We start from the raw sequence: 16357 nt of genomic DNA, 5'->3' as shown, positions 1-16357 counted from the left end.
TATAACGTTAAAGTAATCGATTACTTTTACTAATTGCTCAGTTACATTCATGGGGCACCACTTGCTAACGGTAATCAATTACATTATGGAAATAAGTAATTGTGATTTTAATCAGTTGCATATTTTTTTGTAACGCGTGCAACTCCGCACGTAAACAAAAGAGGGAAGCGTCACTTTTGGTAGTTGTGAGCGAAATGGATATTAACCGATTCGCCCCGGTTGTCCTCCTCCCGAAAGTTCATAGCAATGCGCCAACGAGCGCACCAAGGAGTCATAGAAAAGTGAACCAGGTGGCGTTCTAGCAAACCCCGTCGCGCGTGCGTGCGTTTTCAACTGGTTCTCTTCGACTACGCCCCTTCCGTCTCGATCCCCAAGTGGCGGCCAGCGACAGGCGGGATGTCGTTGGCGACGAATCCATCCACCATTCAGGTGGCGGAGTACATAAACAGCGTGGTGGACGCGAGCGTGAGGCCCTGCGACGACTTCTACCGACACGTGTGCGGGCGCTGGCTTCGCGCCGACGTGGCGCCGTCCTCCTTCGCGGCGGACGCGGCGCGCAACTTCAGCGACGTCCGTCACGCTCAGCTGTCGCTGGAACGCGACGACGGCGTCGCCGAGCGGAGCGCCTCGCTCCTGTACCGCTCCTGCCTGGATTTCTACGGCCACGCGCTCAACCTCGCAGCTGTCGCCGACTCGCTCTTCAAGGTAGGGCGTTTTGTAGCGATAGCTATATTACGCCAGGATTTCGATCCTTCGCCGTCGCCGCACTTTGAGCCGTGGCCGCACTGTGACGTCACACCACGGGCCTCGATTCTCCAGCAACACGGCTCGTCGCGGTCGCCGTGCGGCCACCGCTCCTACCGTTGAGCGTTCGCCGCGCCCTCTATGTGACGTCACACCACGGGCCTCGATTCTCCGGCGATTCGGCTCGTCGCGGAGGTGACCGCGACTCCTTAATAACAGTTTAATAATGACAGTTTAATAATAACAGTTTAATAACAACATGTTTAACTACAAGCGACGCCTTAATAACAGTTTAATAAGATGTCTAACTACAAGCGAAGCCTAAGCGCAGCCGGGGGTCGGTAGCTATCGCTACTCGACTAGGTTTAACCAGAGTTAAACCACAACGAATTTTTTTTGTCTTATTCGAGTATACCCGTCACGGAAAGCCGCGTCGTCACAGAGCCGTAGACGGGCATCTTTTGACGCTTTGTACAACTACAACGCGTCTGAACCGTTCTTGTCTTACTCGAGTGTCCACGTCAAACGAAATTTAAAAAGAAGACTGAATGTTAACGAATATCGTGCTACCGACACTTTACAATCGCAGTTAAGCAGCATATGGAAGGTCAGTGCAATACTAGTACTGTTCTCGTTAACTCTTTCCGTACCACGCCAATTGTGCATCGTTCGCCCGCTATCGATGGCTTGAAATGTCGCTTTCGAGACCTTCCGAGCCGCTCACGGACACACTGCACTATCGGACGTGAGCGGAAAGAACAACATTTTTGTTTTCTAAGCAGTTCGATATTTTTCGGAGAGGCGGTAATTTTTTAATGCGGCTTGAAGTTTCGCGATCGTCAAACAGAAAGCGCAAATGGTGGCACGCTATCGAATGTTTGAAATGCCAATTTTGAGAACATCCGCATCCCTCATGGGCACACTTCGCCACCGGACGTGAAGAGAAGAACAAAATTTTGTTTTCTAAGCAGTTTGATGTTTCTCCAAAGGCGGTAATTTTTGAACATGCACGCTTCGAACTTTCGCGATCATGGAGGACGTTTCCGTCCTCCATGTTCGCGATCATCAACGTAGGAAGCAAAAATGGCTGCCTCCGGAAGTGGTGCTCGCGCTTCCAAAATCTCGTGATTCCGCTGCGTCTCATCTCATCGATGGATCGAGCAGCAGCTAGTCTGAGGATGCTGCCTTTTTGGCGAACATAGAGTCAGAGTGACGACGATGGAAAGCAGCTCGGCACGCCCGACTGTAGCGCTTGTAATTAAATTTTAACGCGACAGCGTTAAGGAGCTCTTGTCGCAGAAAAGCCGGTGTCGTCGGTGTCGGCGGCGTTGGTCGTGACCGAAAAATCCGGGAAGGCAATTTATAACTAAAAACAACTTGCAAGATGGGCTGGGTGGGAATCGAACCAGGGTCTGTTGTTTTTATATCCACTTTAATTTCCATTAATTTATCGTTTCTTTATTTCATTTATTAAGCACAAGTAATTTCCCCTATGTTGTCCTTGGTGTCCGTGTTTGTTGGCTGCTTATGATATGACTAATAAAAATCGGGCCCCTTGGTTAACCCCCTTTTTCTCGTTTATTACATAACGAGGGTCTCGAATCCGGCAACATTGAGGCCTTCAGGTAGCATATGTGGGTTTATTGACCAGTTGCCTTCACCCCAAAAAGATCACGGTCTCGTGACGCCTGCGGCAAATAAGGACGTTCCACGTCCGCCGCCGAGGTCTTTGAGTGGTGGCGCTGGCTAACACACCCAGGGTTCTACTAGGACACATAAATACCCAAGAAAGTGGATGGGAAAACGGCGCCGCGGTAGCTCAATTGTTAGAGCATCGCACGCGAAATGCGAAGGTTGTGGGTTCGGTTCCCACCTGCGGCAAGTTGTTTTTTCATCCACTTTAATTTCCATTTATCGTTTCATTATTTCATTTATTAAGCACAAGGAATTTCCCCTATGTCGTCCTTGGTGTCAGTGTTGGTTGGCTGCTTATGATATGACTAATAAAAATCGGGCCCCTCGGTTAACCCCCTTCTCGGTAATTCTTAATTCTGGCAATTCATGTTTTTTATGGCATATATCCCGTTGATAAATATTTTATGCGCGAAAAGTGCATTCATTCTACATTTTTTTTATGTATTAGATAAAATATTCAGTGCAGCAGTTCCATTTTTCCCATGGTAGGGAAATAGTTAAACTACGCTTCAGTTAGGCAAAGCTCCTTCGCGTAACACTCTTCCGAGCTATGAAGCATCCGTTCTCGTATTAGCAGGACGGAAGTTGGCACTGACTGAACGTGATGCACTTGCGCGATGTAGCAGATTGTTACCTTTGGCTTTACTAATACCATCGGCTTGTGTCAGACCTATCGCACTAGTGCAGTAAGTACATAATGTTAGGTCATTCTCGCTTACCATATCGCTTCATGTTCACGTACCCTATAGCGGCTAGTGCCGGCGACGCTGGAGAGAGAGAGAGAAAAAAAACTTCATTGCTCAGTTAATCGGAGTTATGGCAGGTCTGATTGGGGCCCTCAGTCCAGCGCTCCACTGGCTCTTGCGGCTCGCTGAGCTTGGTCCAGGAGGGCCAACGGGCTCCCCTGATCCTCGCTTGCGAGTAGTGCCTCCCACTGCCGTACGAAGTCTGTGACACTTAGAAAAGGTGAATTGACGTTGCTTGGCCTAGCCGTACATTCCCACGTTATGTGGGCCAGCGTGGGTTTCGCGCCGCACCACGGGCAGATGTCTGTGTAATATGTCGGGTGCTGCTTGTGTAAGAGGTTTAGGTGCGGGTATGAATTGGTTTGTATGCGACGCCATTGAGTAATAAATGAATGCGGTGTAACGCACTCTGGCCGATGATAGGGAGCGAATGGCGGCCGATGTGGCATTACAATAGCCACCGTTTAATATTTCGCCAGTACTGGGCGAAATTGACCCCGCGGTACGCGGATCCTCCTAGCAAAGCAGTTTGACTCTAGCACGCAGGGCTGCACCACCAATGCCTGAGGGCAGCGAGGGAAGAACACTCAACGTTTGAGCGCACTAGTGCGCCACGCACCTCGTAGGCCACGAACGGTCTTCGTGGCGCCCACGCACCGCAACATGGCACAGCGTGTCCAGAGAAAAGCGAGAGGAGCCCGACGGCAGCGCACGGTTCTCACGTGACGCGTTTCGACGATGGCACTACGATGCGTCGCTATGCGTTGCTTTAATGCCAGTCGCATTAACGCCACCGTGAGATGGCTTCTGCTAGAAGTTGACTAAATCTAACTGGTTGTATCCCTGAAGGCTTGAGATATGTATGTTATAATTATGTAGAGTCGTCTTAGTTTGAGCTATAGTAGGCGGCGTGGCAGTTTCATTGGTGTTCATGTGCGCCAGTGCACTTATGGGTGCTTCACGAAAATACATTTTAGTTTAAATTCAGCGTTTGTCTCCGCGTCTTTCTTGTCGGTATATAGTCCGTACATACTGTACTACTATATGTATACGTAACAAGGGCACCGAAAAAACGAATACTCGCAGCAGGACCTCATACATAAGTTTGCGGTTTTTGCTCATTACAGAACATTTAAATTATGAGGTCTCCTTAGCGTTATTCAAGCACTAGCCTATAACTCTTCAGGTGCTTTGCGCGCAACGAAGGTGCTAATAGTCTGTTTTTGGGACCTGAAACTTTAGCCGCCTGTTACCGAGTGTGCTGCGTGATAGGAAAAAAAAGAAAAAAAATTTACGTCCTTACGAATAGAAATAAGTACGAGTAGATCTTATATTATTGTTGTATTTTCTATACTGTCTACCGTATTTATTTCGTATTTTTGCTGCTGTAGCGGAACATTGTAATGTGGAATAATTGCATCTTAGGCATGTCGATGCTACGGTGCATTTTTCTCCATAATTTCGCCGTAGTTTGATGTGTTATAAAATGTTTTTTTTTTTTCATTGTATACCTATGGTAGATGTCATGGTAGGTGCCACTGCTGCCGTAAGGGGGCTTCCAGGCACATGCAAGCTCCCAAGTAAACTTGTTAGAAAATAAAGTACTCTCAGTTCTGTATTCCGTGCTTGTAATTACTCGCGCACGTTGCGTGTGCGTGTTTTCTATGCATGAGCGTGTCATTCCACGCATCACCTATATCTGCCGTAGTAGCACGCTAGGCCGGGCAAATGTCTCTTCAACTGCGCGCACATCGAACAGCGTCTCCGAATAATGCGCAACGTTTTCCAGGAGCTGAACTTGTCCGCGGCAGCGTGGCTGAAAGAGACCGCACCCGAGGCGTTATTCGCAGACTCGGTTCGCATCTCCTTCGTGCACGGCTTCCACTCCCTGTTCGAGGTCGCCTCCTGGAATGCAGGCGGCGAGATGCACTACGCCGTCGACGTGCAGCCCTCGTTCACGCAGCGGGTGGGCGGGGACCGCGCGAGGGCCGAAGGGCTGAGGCGCTACCTGGCCAGCGTGCTGGAAGCCATAGTCGGGAAAGGCAATGTGTCCGGTGCCATCTTCGACGAAGTCGTTGCGCTGGATAGAGACAGAGCGCGGAAACAGTACAACGACGCGCCGAAGCGAGCGAAGATGGACGAACTGGTTTGCGGACGCTTCTCTGGGCCGATGTGGGCCGACGCGCTGAGTCGACACGTAGCAGCGAAAGTGAACGGCGCCTCTGTGGAAACGCGTCGGTTTGACGCCGTCTGCCACGATCTCGACGTCGTCCTCGTCCAGACGACTTCCGCGGCGAGGCCGCTGTACCTACTGGTTCTTATCATGGCTCACGTGGTGCGGTACGACTACCGGCTTTCGGGGCCGAAGCGTACGGCCGACTTGCTCAGGGAATCGTGCTACGAGGAGACGTCGGGAGTCTTCGGTAGCGCCTGGCCTCCTCTCCTAACTCGGCTGCTGTCGGTGTCCCAGAGCTCGCAGAAGGCGATAGACGCCTACTTCAGGACCATGCTCAAGGGTTCCATAAAACAGGTCTTTTCTCGCGAGTGGATGACGCGCGTTGACGCACTGGCCGCCACCAAGATGCTAGAGAATGTCAGCATGCTTCGTTTCCCCGCTGGAACGCCTTCGGAGCTGTGCGGTTGGGACCGCGAAAACAACGCCAGTTCGATTCTCACACCCACGGACTTCATCAGGAAAAAAGTCGCCCTCCAGAACCGAGACAATGGCGGCGGCACTAACTGTGACCGCGCACCCGGTTCAGACAGACGCGCTCGCCTGCTCCACTTGCTCGATGGCACGGCGATGACCATTGAGAGAGCCACCAGGACGCTGGTTGTTCCGCACGCATTCGGCCTGCCCCCTCTGTACTACCCGCAGCTGCAGGAAGAGTACGCCAGCCTGGCCGTCGTGGGAGTCCAGATGGCGCTGCGAATTCTCGGCATTACGTTTGCGAGCCACACCGACGACAGCGGTGAAAATGAAACCCACCCGTGGAGCCAGGAGACACTGGCCAGGTATGCACGTACGCTCAATTGTGTTCCAAACTAGCAAGCAATTTTACAAGCTGATGGGAGCTGTGATTTTCTGATCTATGTATTCATGTCAATACCAGTAAGTTTTCTGTCAGTAAGAGCCCCGTTTCGTCCTTTCCTTGCGCTGTTTCTTTATCGGTATTGGAACTTACCTTTTTGTGTTAAGTTTGCTAAGTGCGTTCGATTCAATTCAATTTTATGGATCAGTAAATTATTACAGAAGCACTTTTATACAGGAAGGGGTCCCAAAGTAAAAACTGCAAGCGGGACATCTTATGAGAAATGAAAAAAAAAAAGCATGACAAAGTGAACCTAGCCTGGAAATATATAGGGTGTATCCGGCCAACACTCAGAAATTCCTAAAGGTTGCCTGTAGCTGATAGCACAATTATTGTTCATGAGCTGGTCTCCTCGAAGTGGCGGAGACTACTTGCACAAAAAGTTTAAATGCATAATCGACGAATTAACAAAACTTAACGAAAGTAACAAAACAAAGCTTTGCTGCATAAAACGACATTTTGTTGAGAAAGTAACTGGAACGCCAATGCATTTCTCCGCAAAGTTAGGGAATTATTATCTCGAAACTGGTGTGATCCTGAGAATTCCTTGCGAGTGGATCCGACTCGCGAACTCCACGGCTAAAATTTGTAAACTGTAATATGGGCCATAATGTCATCAGTTAAAAACTTAATTAGTTAATTCTTGTTAATTAGTCGATTATTCATTTCAATTTTTTTGTGCAACCAGTGTCCGCCATTTCGTGTGGAACCCATCATGAACAACAACTGTGTTCTCTGCTACAGGCAATCTTTAAAAAATACTGAAAATGTTCGGTGAAACACCCGGTGTGCATACAATATAGGAGAAATGTTTGAAAATTATTGAGCAGATAAAACATAAAATAAGTTCACGGTTTAGATAAAAATGATTAAAATCATGAAAGTAAATAACAACAGTAGTTACGTATATTCTTTGGCTTAATACTGATCAAGTGATTGTTCTTTGGTCTCCGGCCAACTACGGTGCAATAACGTTGTACTGAACGAGGGCAAAATTTCAGATTATGACCGATGTAGAAACAAATAAGCAGGGCAAACCCTCGTCAATGTTTGTCCGGTTTACTACAGAGTAATGGCGCAAAAACGAGACATGGACAAAGGAGGTGAGACATAGAAGCGTTAACTTTCAAGAAACGTTTAAACAAGATACAAAATACATACATATGGCTTTGAAAACTAAAATAGGTACGAAGGAGCGAAAGCTGCTTCATTGTGATAGCAGTTAGAGGCACACTCCAGTCGAACATGCGGCGCCGCCGTGATGTGCCGTGCGAAGCCTACGTGCTATAACATCCCGTCGTGCCCCGCGCGTCCTATGCTCTAGGTGCGAGGGAAAGCGTGCGAGGGAGAGCGTGCTGCCGTCGCGCCCACCCTGTGCGCCCAGTGTTGGACGTTACGCGATCAAGCGTGCGAAAACGGGGGGGGGGGAGGGGGTCAGGTGAGCTCGCCTCCACCTTTAGCCAGGCCGTAGCTGCGCATGGCTGTCGGCGCGGTGAGCGCACACGCAGCCCGCGCACCACATCACGGAGCCAATATGCGGTGGGTGCACAGTTTGGGCGAGCCGTGATGTCTGGTGGCTTAATATGGCCTATCTTCCTGCGCGCCTGTTGTTGGAGGTCACGTAACCTCACGTTTCAGAGAGGCTTTCGGAGCACGAAGCGGTCGCTCCTCTCTGCCTGTGCTCTTCACACCAGCATTGTAACTGCGAGTGTTCACGGTCATCGAGTGAAATGTGTTTTTGTTTGCCTGTGCGCGCGTGATTCCGCGCTCGTTACTTAATTAGTAAGCAAACGTTTACCGCAGTTAAATGGCCGATAAGGCTACGAACTTTATTTCGAGTAGTTGTCTAATACTTTGCTATCAGTATCAATGTTTCACCTTTTTGGGCAAAACGGTGCATTTCTTTTTTTCAATCAGCCGACAGATGGCGAGCTGACGCATATCCTGTTTGCATCATCATCACCATCTGTTTATCCCCACAAGGGAACCCTTATAAAGGCCTCTCGTGGAGTATCACATAAGGGAGGAGCAAGCGTGAATATGAATAACTACAGTGTTCATGAAAAAAAAGAAAGAAAAAACGTGAACCCGCCGTGGTGGTGCAGTGGCGCTTTGGCGTGGCGCTGCAAAGCAAGGGCGCAGGGTCGAATCGCGGCCACGGCGGCCGCATTTCGATGGGGGCGAAATGCAACAACACCCGTGTACACCCGTGTACCATGTGCACAGTACACGGGTGTACACGGTGCACGTTAAAGAAGCCCAGTTAGTCGAAATTATACCCGTGTGCCCTACTACGGCAGTAGTAGGGCACACGGGTATAATACCCAAGATTACCCCAAGATTGAATCTTCGAGATAACATAAAATGTACAGGGCGCAAATGGTAGAGGGTGTATGCGCATCGAAGACATTGCGAACTTGTTCCGCCGTCTACTTGTTTCTACATCGGTCCTCGTTTTCGTTTCGCGCTCGTCGATATTTGTCAGTACGATGTGAAGGGACTATAGCGCAGCGACGAGTCATGATGCGACGACGTTTCCCACACACACCAGATACAAGAAGATGCAAAACTGCTACGCCCTGCAGTTTCCCGCGTCCCACGGCCCGCTGGCCGACCACCAGTTCGAGCTGGCCTCCGTCGCGCCGGACGCCGTCCAGCTGGCCCACTCCGAGAAGGCCCGGCTCGACCCGGCGGCCGGCTCGTGGCAGCGTAGGCGCGCCACCAGCGCCCTCTTCTTCAGGCGCGTCTGCCTGGCGCTCTGCAAGTCCGCCGAGGCCCCCGGCGACGCCCACGGAGGCGACGAGGCGACCCTGCACGCCGCCTGCCTCCTGGGAGTCGCCAGCGTGCCCCGGTTCTACGAGGTCTTCGCGTGCGCCGAGGACGACCGCATGACGCACATGCGGGAGTGCTTCGACGATTGAGGAGACGTTCGCTTGGACGCGTTCTCGTTGCGTTCCCATGCACTTCTGCTGGTTGGCAAGGGAACCCATTTTTTGCGGTTACAAAACGCGTTACATATGCGCCTTGCCGGGACAGCCTTATAAAAATACCGCGATGGTAAGAAAAGCCGAGGTTAGGCTTAATCTTTTTTTTTTTTTTTGCTATGCCGGCGTGTTGCTGACAGAAGGGCAGCCTTCAACAGTAAGTCTTTTTTGGTGGAAACGTTAATTTTCGAATTGTTCATGTTTCGGGTTTGTTGGTTTGGTACCTTTTTCTTTCCATCTTTGCGTTTCCTCGTTACGACTCGTTATATTTTTTATAAGATACTGTGTTCTTCCAGATATTCACTTGTATACGTTGTACTTCTATGACTGCGTCTGTGATTTCGGCAGCAAACCTCATCTGTCGTTTGAAGACGTTCAAGAAGGAAGACCGAGCCACTCTGAATTCTCGTTGTGGTGTTAATCGATGTTGGTGCGCACGTGTTTCGGTTGCTTGACAAAGCGCGTAGGTACTTCAGTAAATTATATGGCTTACACAGCTGAGCTGCCTTTCAGAGCAGCGAATGAAGTGAATTGTTTCTAGGGCGCAGCTCACATTTGATAATCTGAATAACCGTCACAAAAAGCCGGTATTAAATTTATCATCATGCGTAAATGTAGCAGATGCTCTACTTTGGATTTCGCTGAGACTGTATTTATCATCGAGCCGATTCCTTAAGTAAAAATGAACGGGCATGATCGATATGGCTTATGAGTGACCTCCAAATGCTAAAGCAGATGGTGGTTATTTGCACCAAGCATGTCTTCAAATATATTTAAAAATATTTGCGAGGTGACAGCGCCGTTTTATTTTCGTAGCATCTTTTCATTCGGTGGCGTACCATTACTGCCAAGGCAGCATGTTTTTATTTGTACTACGTGTACGGTTTTATTTGTCTATGCGCGTATTATGCATCGCATTTAACTTACGTCACAACTAACCGAAAGTTGCAGGAGGTCTTCGCTTTTCTGGAATCTTGATCTGGACGGCTCTACCAATAAGTACAGACTCTGGACCTTCAGTAAAATAAATGTTGAATTATTTCTTTCTTTCTCTCGCCTTTCTGATAATCGACTACCCTAACACCATGCCGTTCTTGACCAATCTTCCATTGTGGTTGTGCAGTGTTCCTGTAAGGAGTGGAACAATGCATATATTATAAGAGGCGGGTTTATGAAGGAAGGTCCTATGAGTAGTAGTAGTTGCCCTGACGGCCCATGGAGCTCACCTCCCAGTAAGAAGTTGGCCAAGAATTGCTTGGTTACCAGAAATAGAATAAAAAGAAGTGCATCCATGATTATACGTTGTCCCGAGCACGTGAAAATTCAGGCCGCGAGAAAATCGTTCATCTAGAACTGAACAAAACAGGCAAACGAGAAAAGAATTTCGCAACGTAATAGGCCGATTTGGCGATACCTGTCCCGGCCTCCGAAGTAGTTATTTCCGTGACCCAGCTTGAGAATACAGAATACAGACTTTACAAACAAAAAAAAAATCTGGAACAAGTCTGTGAAGGGAAGTTCGCAGTACGACAGAACAAAGATTATTGATGACTTCACCTTCGCCACAGAACGAGCATATTGAGGCAGCCAGTGAAAAGTCTCTCTCTCTCCCTAGAGAGTCGGCGTTCAGCCTTCAAATTTTTGTGTCTCCGAACCGTCAGGCCATGGCTACAGAAATTGAAGTCTTGCAACGCTTGCATGACTACACGTTTTGGAAAGTTGGCGACACTAGCGTCCGATAACAAGGCAAAAAAAAAAAAAAAACAACGGTGGGCATGTGTTGTGTTCAATCATCGTGATCGTCATTATCGTCATCGTGATCGCATTCCCTGCTTACAGGGGTCAACTGATCTTAACCTCTGCGAAACAAACAAATTACTTTGTCAGTGCTTCCTTATTTTATGAATTCACTGCCTTATTTACACAATTTATTTGATCCTAAATCGAATTATGTGCATTTCAAATACGAAAGCACAGCTAAAAAAATGTTCCAAATCTGTGAGGTACCCTTTCCACACTCCTTTGCTTTCCCTTATTTATTGGTATCTACTTTCAATTTCTTCGCTTTGCAAGGCTGACTACTATATCACGCAGAGAGAGAGAGAGAGAAAGAGAGAGAAAGAGAGATAAGCCTACATTGAAACTCAAGGAATTCTGCGGGCATGTGCAAAGTTGCCTACATGCTACGTACTATACATGGAAGAGTGGATGAGGGATTGAAAGGCCCTGAGAGAGAGAGAGCGTGGGAGAAAAGAAGGCGTAAAAAAAGGTGGACTTGAAATGTACGTTAACAATTTTGTTGCTGGGCTAGTTGGTTCATGCTCAAGAACTGAATACTGGTACGCGCAATTCCGAGACGGGACAGAAGATAGACACACAAGAACAGGACAAGTGCTAACTCTCAACTAAATTTTACTCTGAAGACTTCGCCTACTTAAGCACACAGCAGACCAGGATCGCGCAAGCGCACTGCCCATCAAGCCAACCAATGCATCATATCAAGAAGCGGATAGGTTACAGCATCATTTCTAAAATTTTGAAATGATGCCGTAATATATGTAAAATAAGTTTTTAGAAATGATGCTACGGTGGGCTTGGTATCTACAAGTGGAAGAATGTTCGGCGTGTTACATTCAAAATGAAGGCGAAAGTTTATTTGATGTTTAATAGGTTTCCTTTTTATCTTCATCTATATTTTTCATAGAGTAGTGCCGCCAGATTTGTGGCCCATGACCCCTCAGTGGTTGGTGCCCTTTGCTGAATAACATCAGCATCATCATTATTACCATAATCATCATCATTTTGTAATCGTCTTCGTCGTCATCACAAACCGGCATCCTGCCGCCCGACGTGTGGCCTGTCCCCCTCTTGGGTACGAGCCTTGTTTGGAGGCAACGACAACAACGACGCTTAACAACGACGCAAGGCCTACTAGGTCCCATCATTAGCCGACGTTCTTGCTCCATTGCTGTCACAGGGCTTGATCTCATCGGCCTGTTCAAGGCGGAATTCATCGGCCAAGCGGTGAGACGCTGCCCTTCTTTCTCTCACTCCGACTTTTTCCTCGTCTGTTTGACCTCACTGAGTTCAGCGTTTCCTTAAGCCTTGAGCCTCCGGTAGTGATTGATAAAATAATTTTGCAGAAACCATCGACCATAACTGTCAATGTAATAGAATAGGCGAGCGCTTCTAAAATCTGCTTGATTTATGAAAGCAATGCGGTTGAAGGCATATTTGTCGCAGTGAGTGTAAGTAGCTTTTGCGACTATAATAGTGACTATACCTTTTGTAACTATAACTATAGGTAACTATAGCGTACAGGTGGATTCGTCTGACGTGCGTTGTCTCCAGCGGCGCTCGCGCCGACATGCAAGGCGACTGCCATGCCGCTCTCTCACCACCAGAGCCCTGAGGACTATATGGCAGACTGCTCCCAGTACAGCCGGCGAATCCCACACCACCGCACGGAAGGGACGCGAAACAAAAATAATTATGGTGTTTTACGTGTCAAAACTACTTTCTAATTATGAGGCACGCCATAGTGGGGGCTCCGGGAATTGGACCACCTGGCGTTCTTTAACGTGCACCCAAATCTAAGTGCACGGGTGTTTTCGCATTTCGCCCCCATCGAAATGTGGCCGCCGTGGCCGGGATTAGATTCCGCTACCTTGTGCTTAGCAGCCCAACACCGTAGCCGCTAAGCAACCACGGTGGGTGAGAAGGGACGCGAAGCACACCAAAGGAGCGTATCAGCGTCTTGGGGATTAGGCGTCCGTGCATATAGTCGTAGGACCTGCACCTACAACGCGAATAGAATGATAGCCCCTTCACAATACTTTCTTGGAAGCGTGTAGCATGCGAAAATAAAAATAAAAAGCGTCGAAGGAAGAGGCAAGAAAGGAATCGATGTAGGAATCGATGTAAGTGAAGTTTTCTGTGCTAGAAATAATTGTGATTTCTGTGACTGACAATAATGGTGATGATGCTTACGGGGAATGTTAAGTTCATCAGCGTTTAGTGCAATATGCGAGTGGTGAGCTGATGTTAAACGTTACTTACGTGCCTCCCTTGTGTTTGTCGGCGCGTAGTACACAGAAGACATAGCGAGACGTATTTGCTTGAGGCGTTGTTGTGCGCCATTGTTCATAGTCTGTGAGAAGGTTAGCACATTCATTGCCACACACTGCACAGCACACGTTGGTAGCACTGTTAAACTACATATATTACGGGGCATTAAGTGCGAAGCCCATTATGTGATTATGAGGCACGCGGCAGTAGGGGATTCCGTTTTATTTCGATCACCTGGGATTCTGTAAGGTAGACCAAAATCTGAGTACACGAGCGTTTTTGCATTTCGCCCCCGTAGAAACGCGGCTGCCGCGGTCGGGATCAAGCTCGCGAGCTCGAGCAACGCTATTGCCACAAAGCGAGTGAATACCAAGCTGCTGTTCACTCGTTTTATGACTTTGTCAGTTCTACCCATTCTCTACCTCCTTTCGCTACCTCCCTTATGCCATTTTCCCTACCTCACTTCCGTACTGTTGCACGTTAGTGGAAAAGCAAGCGCTGCAGTTTCTGCAGTGCTTTTGAGGGGAGGTCACGGATTATTACAGTAGTCAAGAGGCTATTATGGCTACGCCCAGGGAACGCTATAGCCGGGTCCAACATGAGAAGGCAGGAGATGCCCCGCGTAGATGACCGAAGTGCGGCAGCCGACTGCCTCCACGACTGAAGAAATAGTATCGCGGGCTGCCATGCCGTCGGCGGGGTCACGGACAATCCGGCTCATGACGTCAGTCTAGAGTGCGCGCCCATTGGGGGAGGCTCGGGTGCATCCGCCTTTGAGGCTCACGCTTTGGAAGAGCAGAGGGAAGACGTGTTCCGTCGTAAGCTGTAACAACTGCGATAGAGACTCGAATGTGTGGGATATGTGTGCGAGCTTCATCCGGCCTCGGCTGCACAAAGAATAATGCCCGTGTTACCGACTGTTCGTCATGCACACGTTTCCGAAAGGCGAGTACGGCAAGCTCCACCGACAGCGCTGGACAGCCGATTGCCGGCAATGACTTTGTATATGGGCTAACACGGCATGCAGCAACAAGACAGCGTTACGGTCACCGTTGGCACAAATTATCACGGAATGTTGAACTTGGATTAAAGTCAACGCTATGTCCTACGTACGCAGGCGTCACTGTCATACTACTTTCTGTGCGAAAGAAATCAACGGAAGGACCAGACTGGAGCAAGTACACGAACATAGGACGCCTAGCGCAAGTGTTTGTGCATTTGCTCCAGTCTTGTCCTTTCGTTACTTTTTTCGCACATGTGGTATGTTTAACCAACCGGCCCACTGCCAAATTTTACTTAATTATGCGCCTGGCATACTTCAGCAACTTCACTTTCCATAGCAGCCAAGTGTGGAATAATAGCGGGTACCGCAAGATTTCTCTCTACCCAGGGCATCAAACAGCAGGGGAGCTAGCGCTTATCCACTTTTGACATTTGTGTCGACGCGTACGCGATAAACTTTAACCTGCGTTGTAAGTAATCGGAAAGCCATTCTCAAGTAATCTGATCAGCGCTGGTGACAAGAATTGCGGGGTCAGAACAGGTCACAAAGAGGAATTTCTTGCGTGCGCACGCATGCCTATCCCGGACGAATTTGTTGCACATGCAGTTAGCGACGACAGCAGACGCATGTACGGCCTTACAAATCTGCAGCTGTATAGATTCGAATATACAGGATAAAAGCAAACATCAGGACATGCTTCGTGGCCTTCACCCGGTCAGCTTGCACACGATAAGGTTGCAGTGCAGACAACGTGTAAATGAAAGGTATGCTTACACACCTTCGGCGCCTTTGGCCAAAGTCTTCAGTCGTCTACTCACCCACTGCCCATGCACCGTGTTGGCAGAAAGAGTTTTGGTCTGAGACATGTCTGCAGCCGCCATGGCCATTGTAAATAACCGAGCAAGCGCCGATCAGAAGGTGCTCAATGGCGGGCACTGTCACGTGGCCAGATATGGGGGACGCCATAAGTACGCTTTTGTAAAAGGTTCACACAAGCAGCACAGATGCAAAACAAACCGAGGTGAAGGACACGGACATCGTATTGGCAAGTTGGTCTGCGCCGTTTACGCTTTATTCTGTTTTCTATGGGCTGTTTGTATGAAGGCTTTTTCAGCTAATCTGTGCCAAGCGTTAGCGCCTTGTAGATCATTTAGCTTGTCTTTTACCTCTACCGATATAGACGCTCAGCAGCTGTATTGTCTATATCGTCCTGTACTATTTTTTGCGCCGCCTGCATAACGCTGAATACGATCACGTCGCGCGCACGCACGCACACACACGCACACACACACGCGCGCGCGCGCACCACGAAAAGAACAGCAGAGTCAGGTCTTCGCTCTCTATAGTGAGTGCATGCACAGAGTGCCATCGATATGATGCTTCTGAATTTTTCATTGTCTTTAGATTTAATCACCTTACTGATAGAAGTCATCTCTGCGGTAAGCACACGTGACAAGTCATGCCCAGCCCTGAAGGTGAGTCGAATTTATCCTAAAGGCAGCAGCCGAGTTCTGCGCTGCGAATTTATAGGCACATTAGGCGCAGTCGCGCTATTCGCAACCACGTCCTCCTCGTTTTTTTTTCGTCTTTGCTGGTATTGCCGCTAGCTTCCGTGTTATCTCGGATTTTCGTGGGATAACCATTTATAGCTCGCCCTGTTGGGTCTTTTCGATGTTGGAGAGCGGTATAATTCCGCCATTTCTGCGTTTTTAGCCAATCAGAGGGCCGTAGAAGTCAGTCAGAGCTGACAAGATGGCGGAACTTTACAGTGTGCAGTATAACTCCCAATCACACAAATATTCGTAAATAACTGAGACAATTTGGCCTCAACTGAGGCGACTGTGCCCAAGTCAACACTTATGTAGTGGTAGAAGCCAGATTGCATACGTCTGACTAGTGAATAAAGGAGTACAAAGGCGACATAATTTAGTTATCTTTTTGTTTTCTTTTGTGGTAATGAAGGTCCGAACTCTAAACATTAGAAAAAGATATGTAGCACACTCATTCTACGGGGATGGTTGGCGG

The 16357-nt window shown here is 48.6% G+C and overlaps 3 protein-coding genes across 15 annotated transcripts in view; 2 read left to right on the top strand and 1 right to left on the bottom strand.

The window, feature by feature from the left end:
* The window catches only part of LOC135920286 (uncharacterized), a 38485-nt gene extending 28730 nt beyond the window's left edge, over positions 1 to 9755 (top strand). For 6 of the 9 annotated variants that reach the window (XM_065454467.1, XM_065454473.1, XM_065454470.1 and 3 more), the window contains 3 exons: positions 376 to 705; positions 4975 to 6200; positions 8829 to 9755. In XM_065454467.1, the coding sequence (XP_065310539.1) occupies positions 376 to 705; positions 4975 to 6200; positions 8829 to 9198 (1926 nt within the window). In that variant the 3' untranslated portion in view covers positions 9199 to 9755. The remainder of the gene's footprint in view (positions 1 to 375; positions 706 to 4974; positions 6201 to 8828) is intronic. The other 3 variants (XM_065454469.1, XM_065454471.1, XM_065454474.1) reach the window with 3 other exon arrangements.
* Positions 1 to 16357, bottom strand: part of LOC135920296 (uncharacterized) — a 197492-nt gene that overhangs the window by 166753 nt on the left and 14382 nt on the right. The window lies entirely within an intron of this gene.
* Positions 12090 to 16357, top strand: part of LOC135920292 (neprilysin-1-like) — a 39298-nt gene continuing 35030 nt past the window's right edge. For all 5 annotated transcript variants that reach the window (XM_065454492.2, XM_065454490.2, XM_065454491.2 and 2 more), the window contains exons 1-2: positions 12090 to 12285; positions 15737 to 15807. In XM_065454492.2, the coding sequence (XP_065310564.1) occupies positions 15792 to 15807 (16 nt within the window). In that variant the 5' untranslated portion in view covers positions 12090 to 12285; positions 15737 to 15791. The remainder of the gene's footprint in view (positions 12286 to 15736; positions 15808 to 16357) is intronic.

Source organism: Dermacentor albipictus, chromosome 10 (genome assembly GCF_038994185.2).
Source record: "Dermacentor albipictus isolate Rhodes 1998 colony chromosome 10, USDA_Dalb.pri_finalv2, whole genome shotgun sequence".
NCBI lineage: Eukaryota > Metazoa > Arthropoda > Arachnida > Ixodida > Ixodidae > Dermacentor > Dermacentor albipictus.
This window is presented reverse-complemented; position numbering and strand designations above follow the sequence as displayed.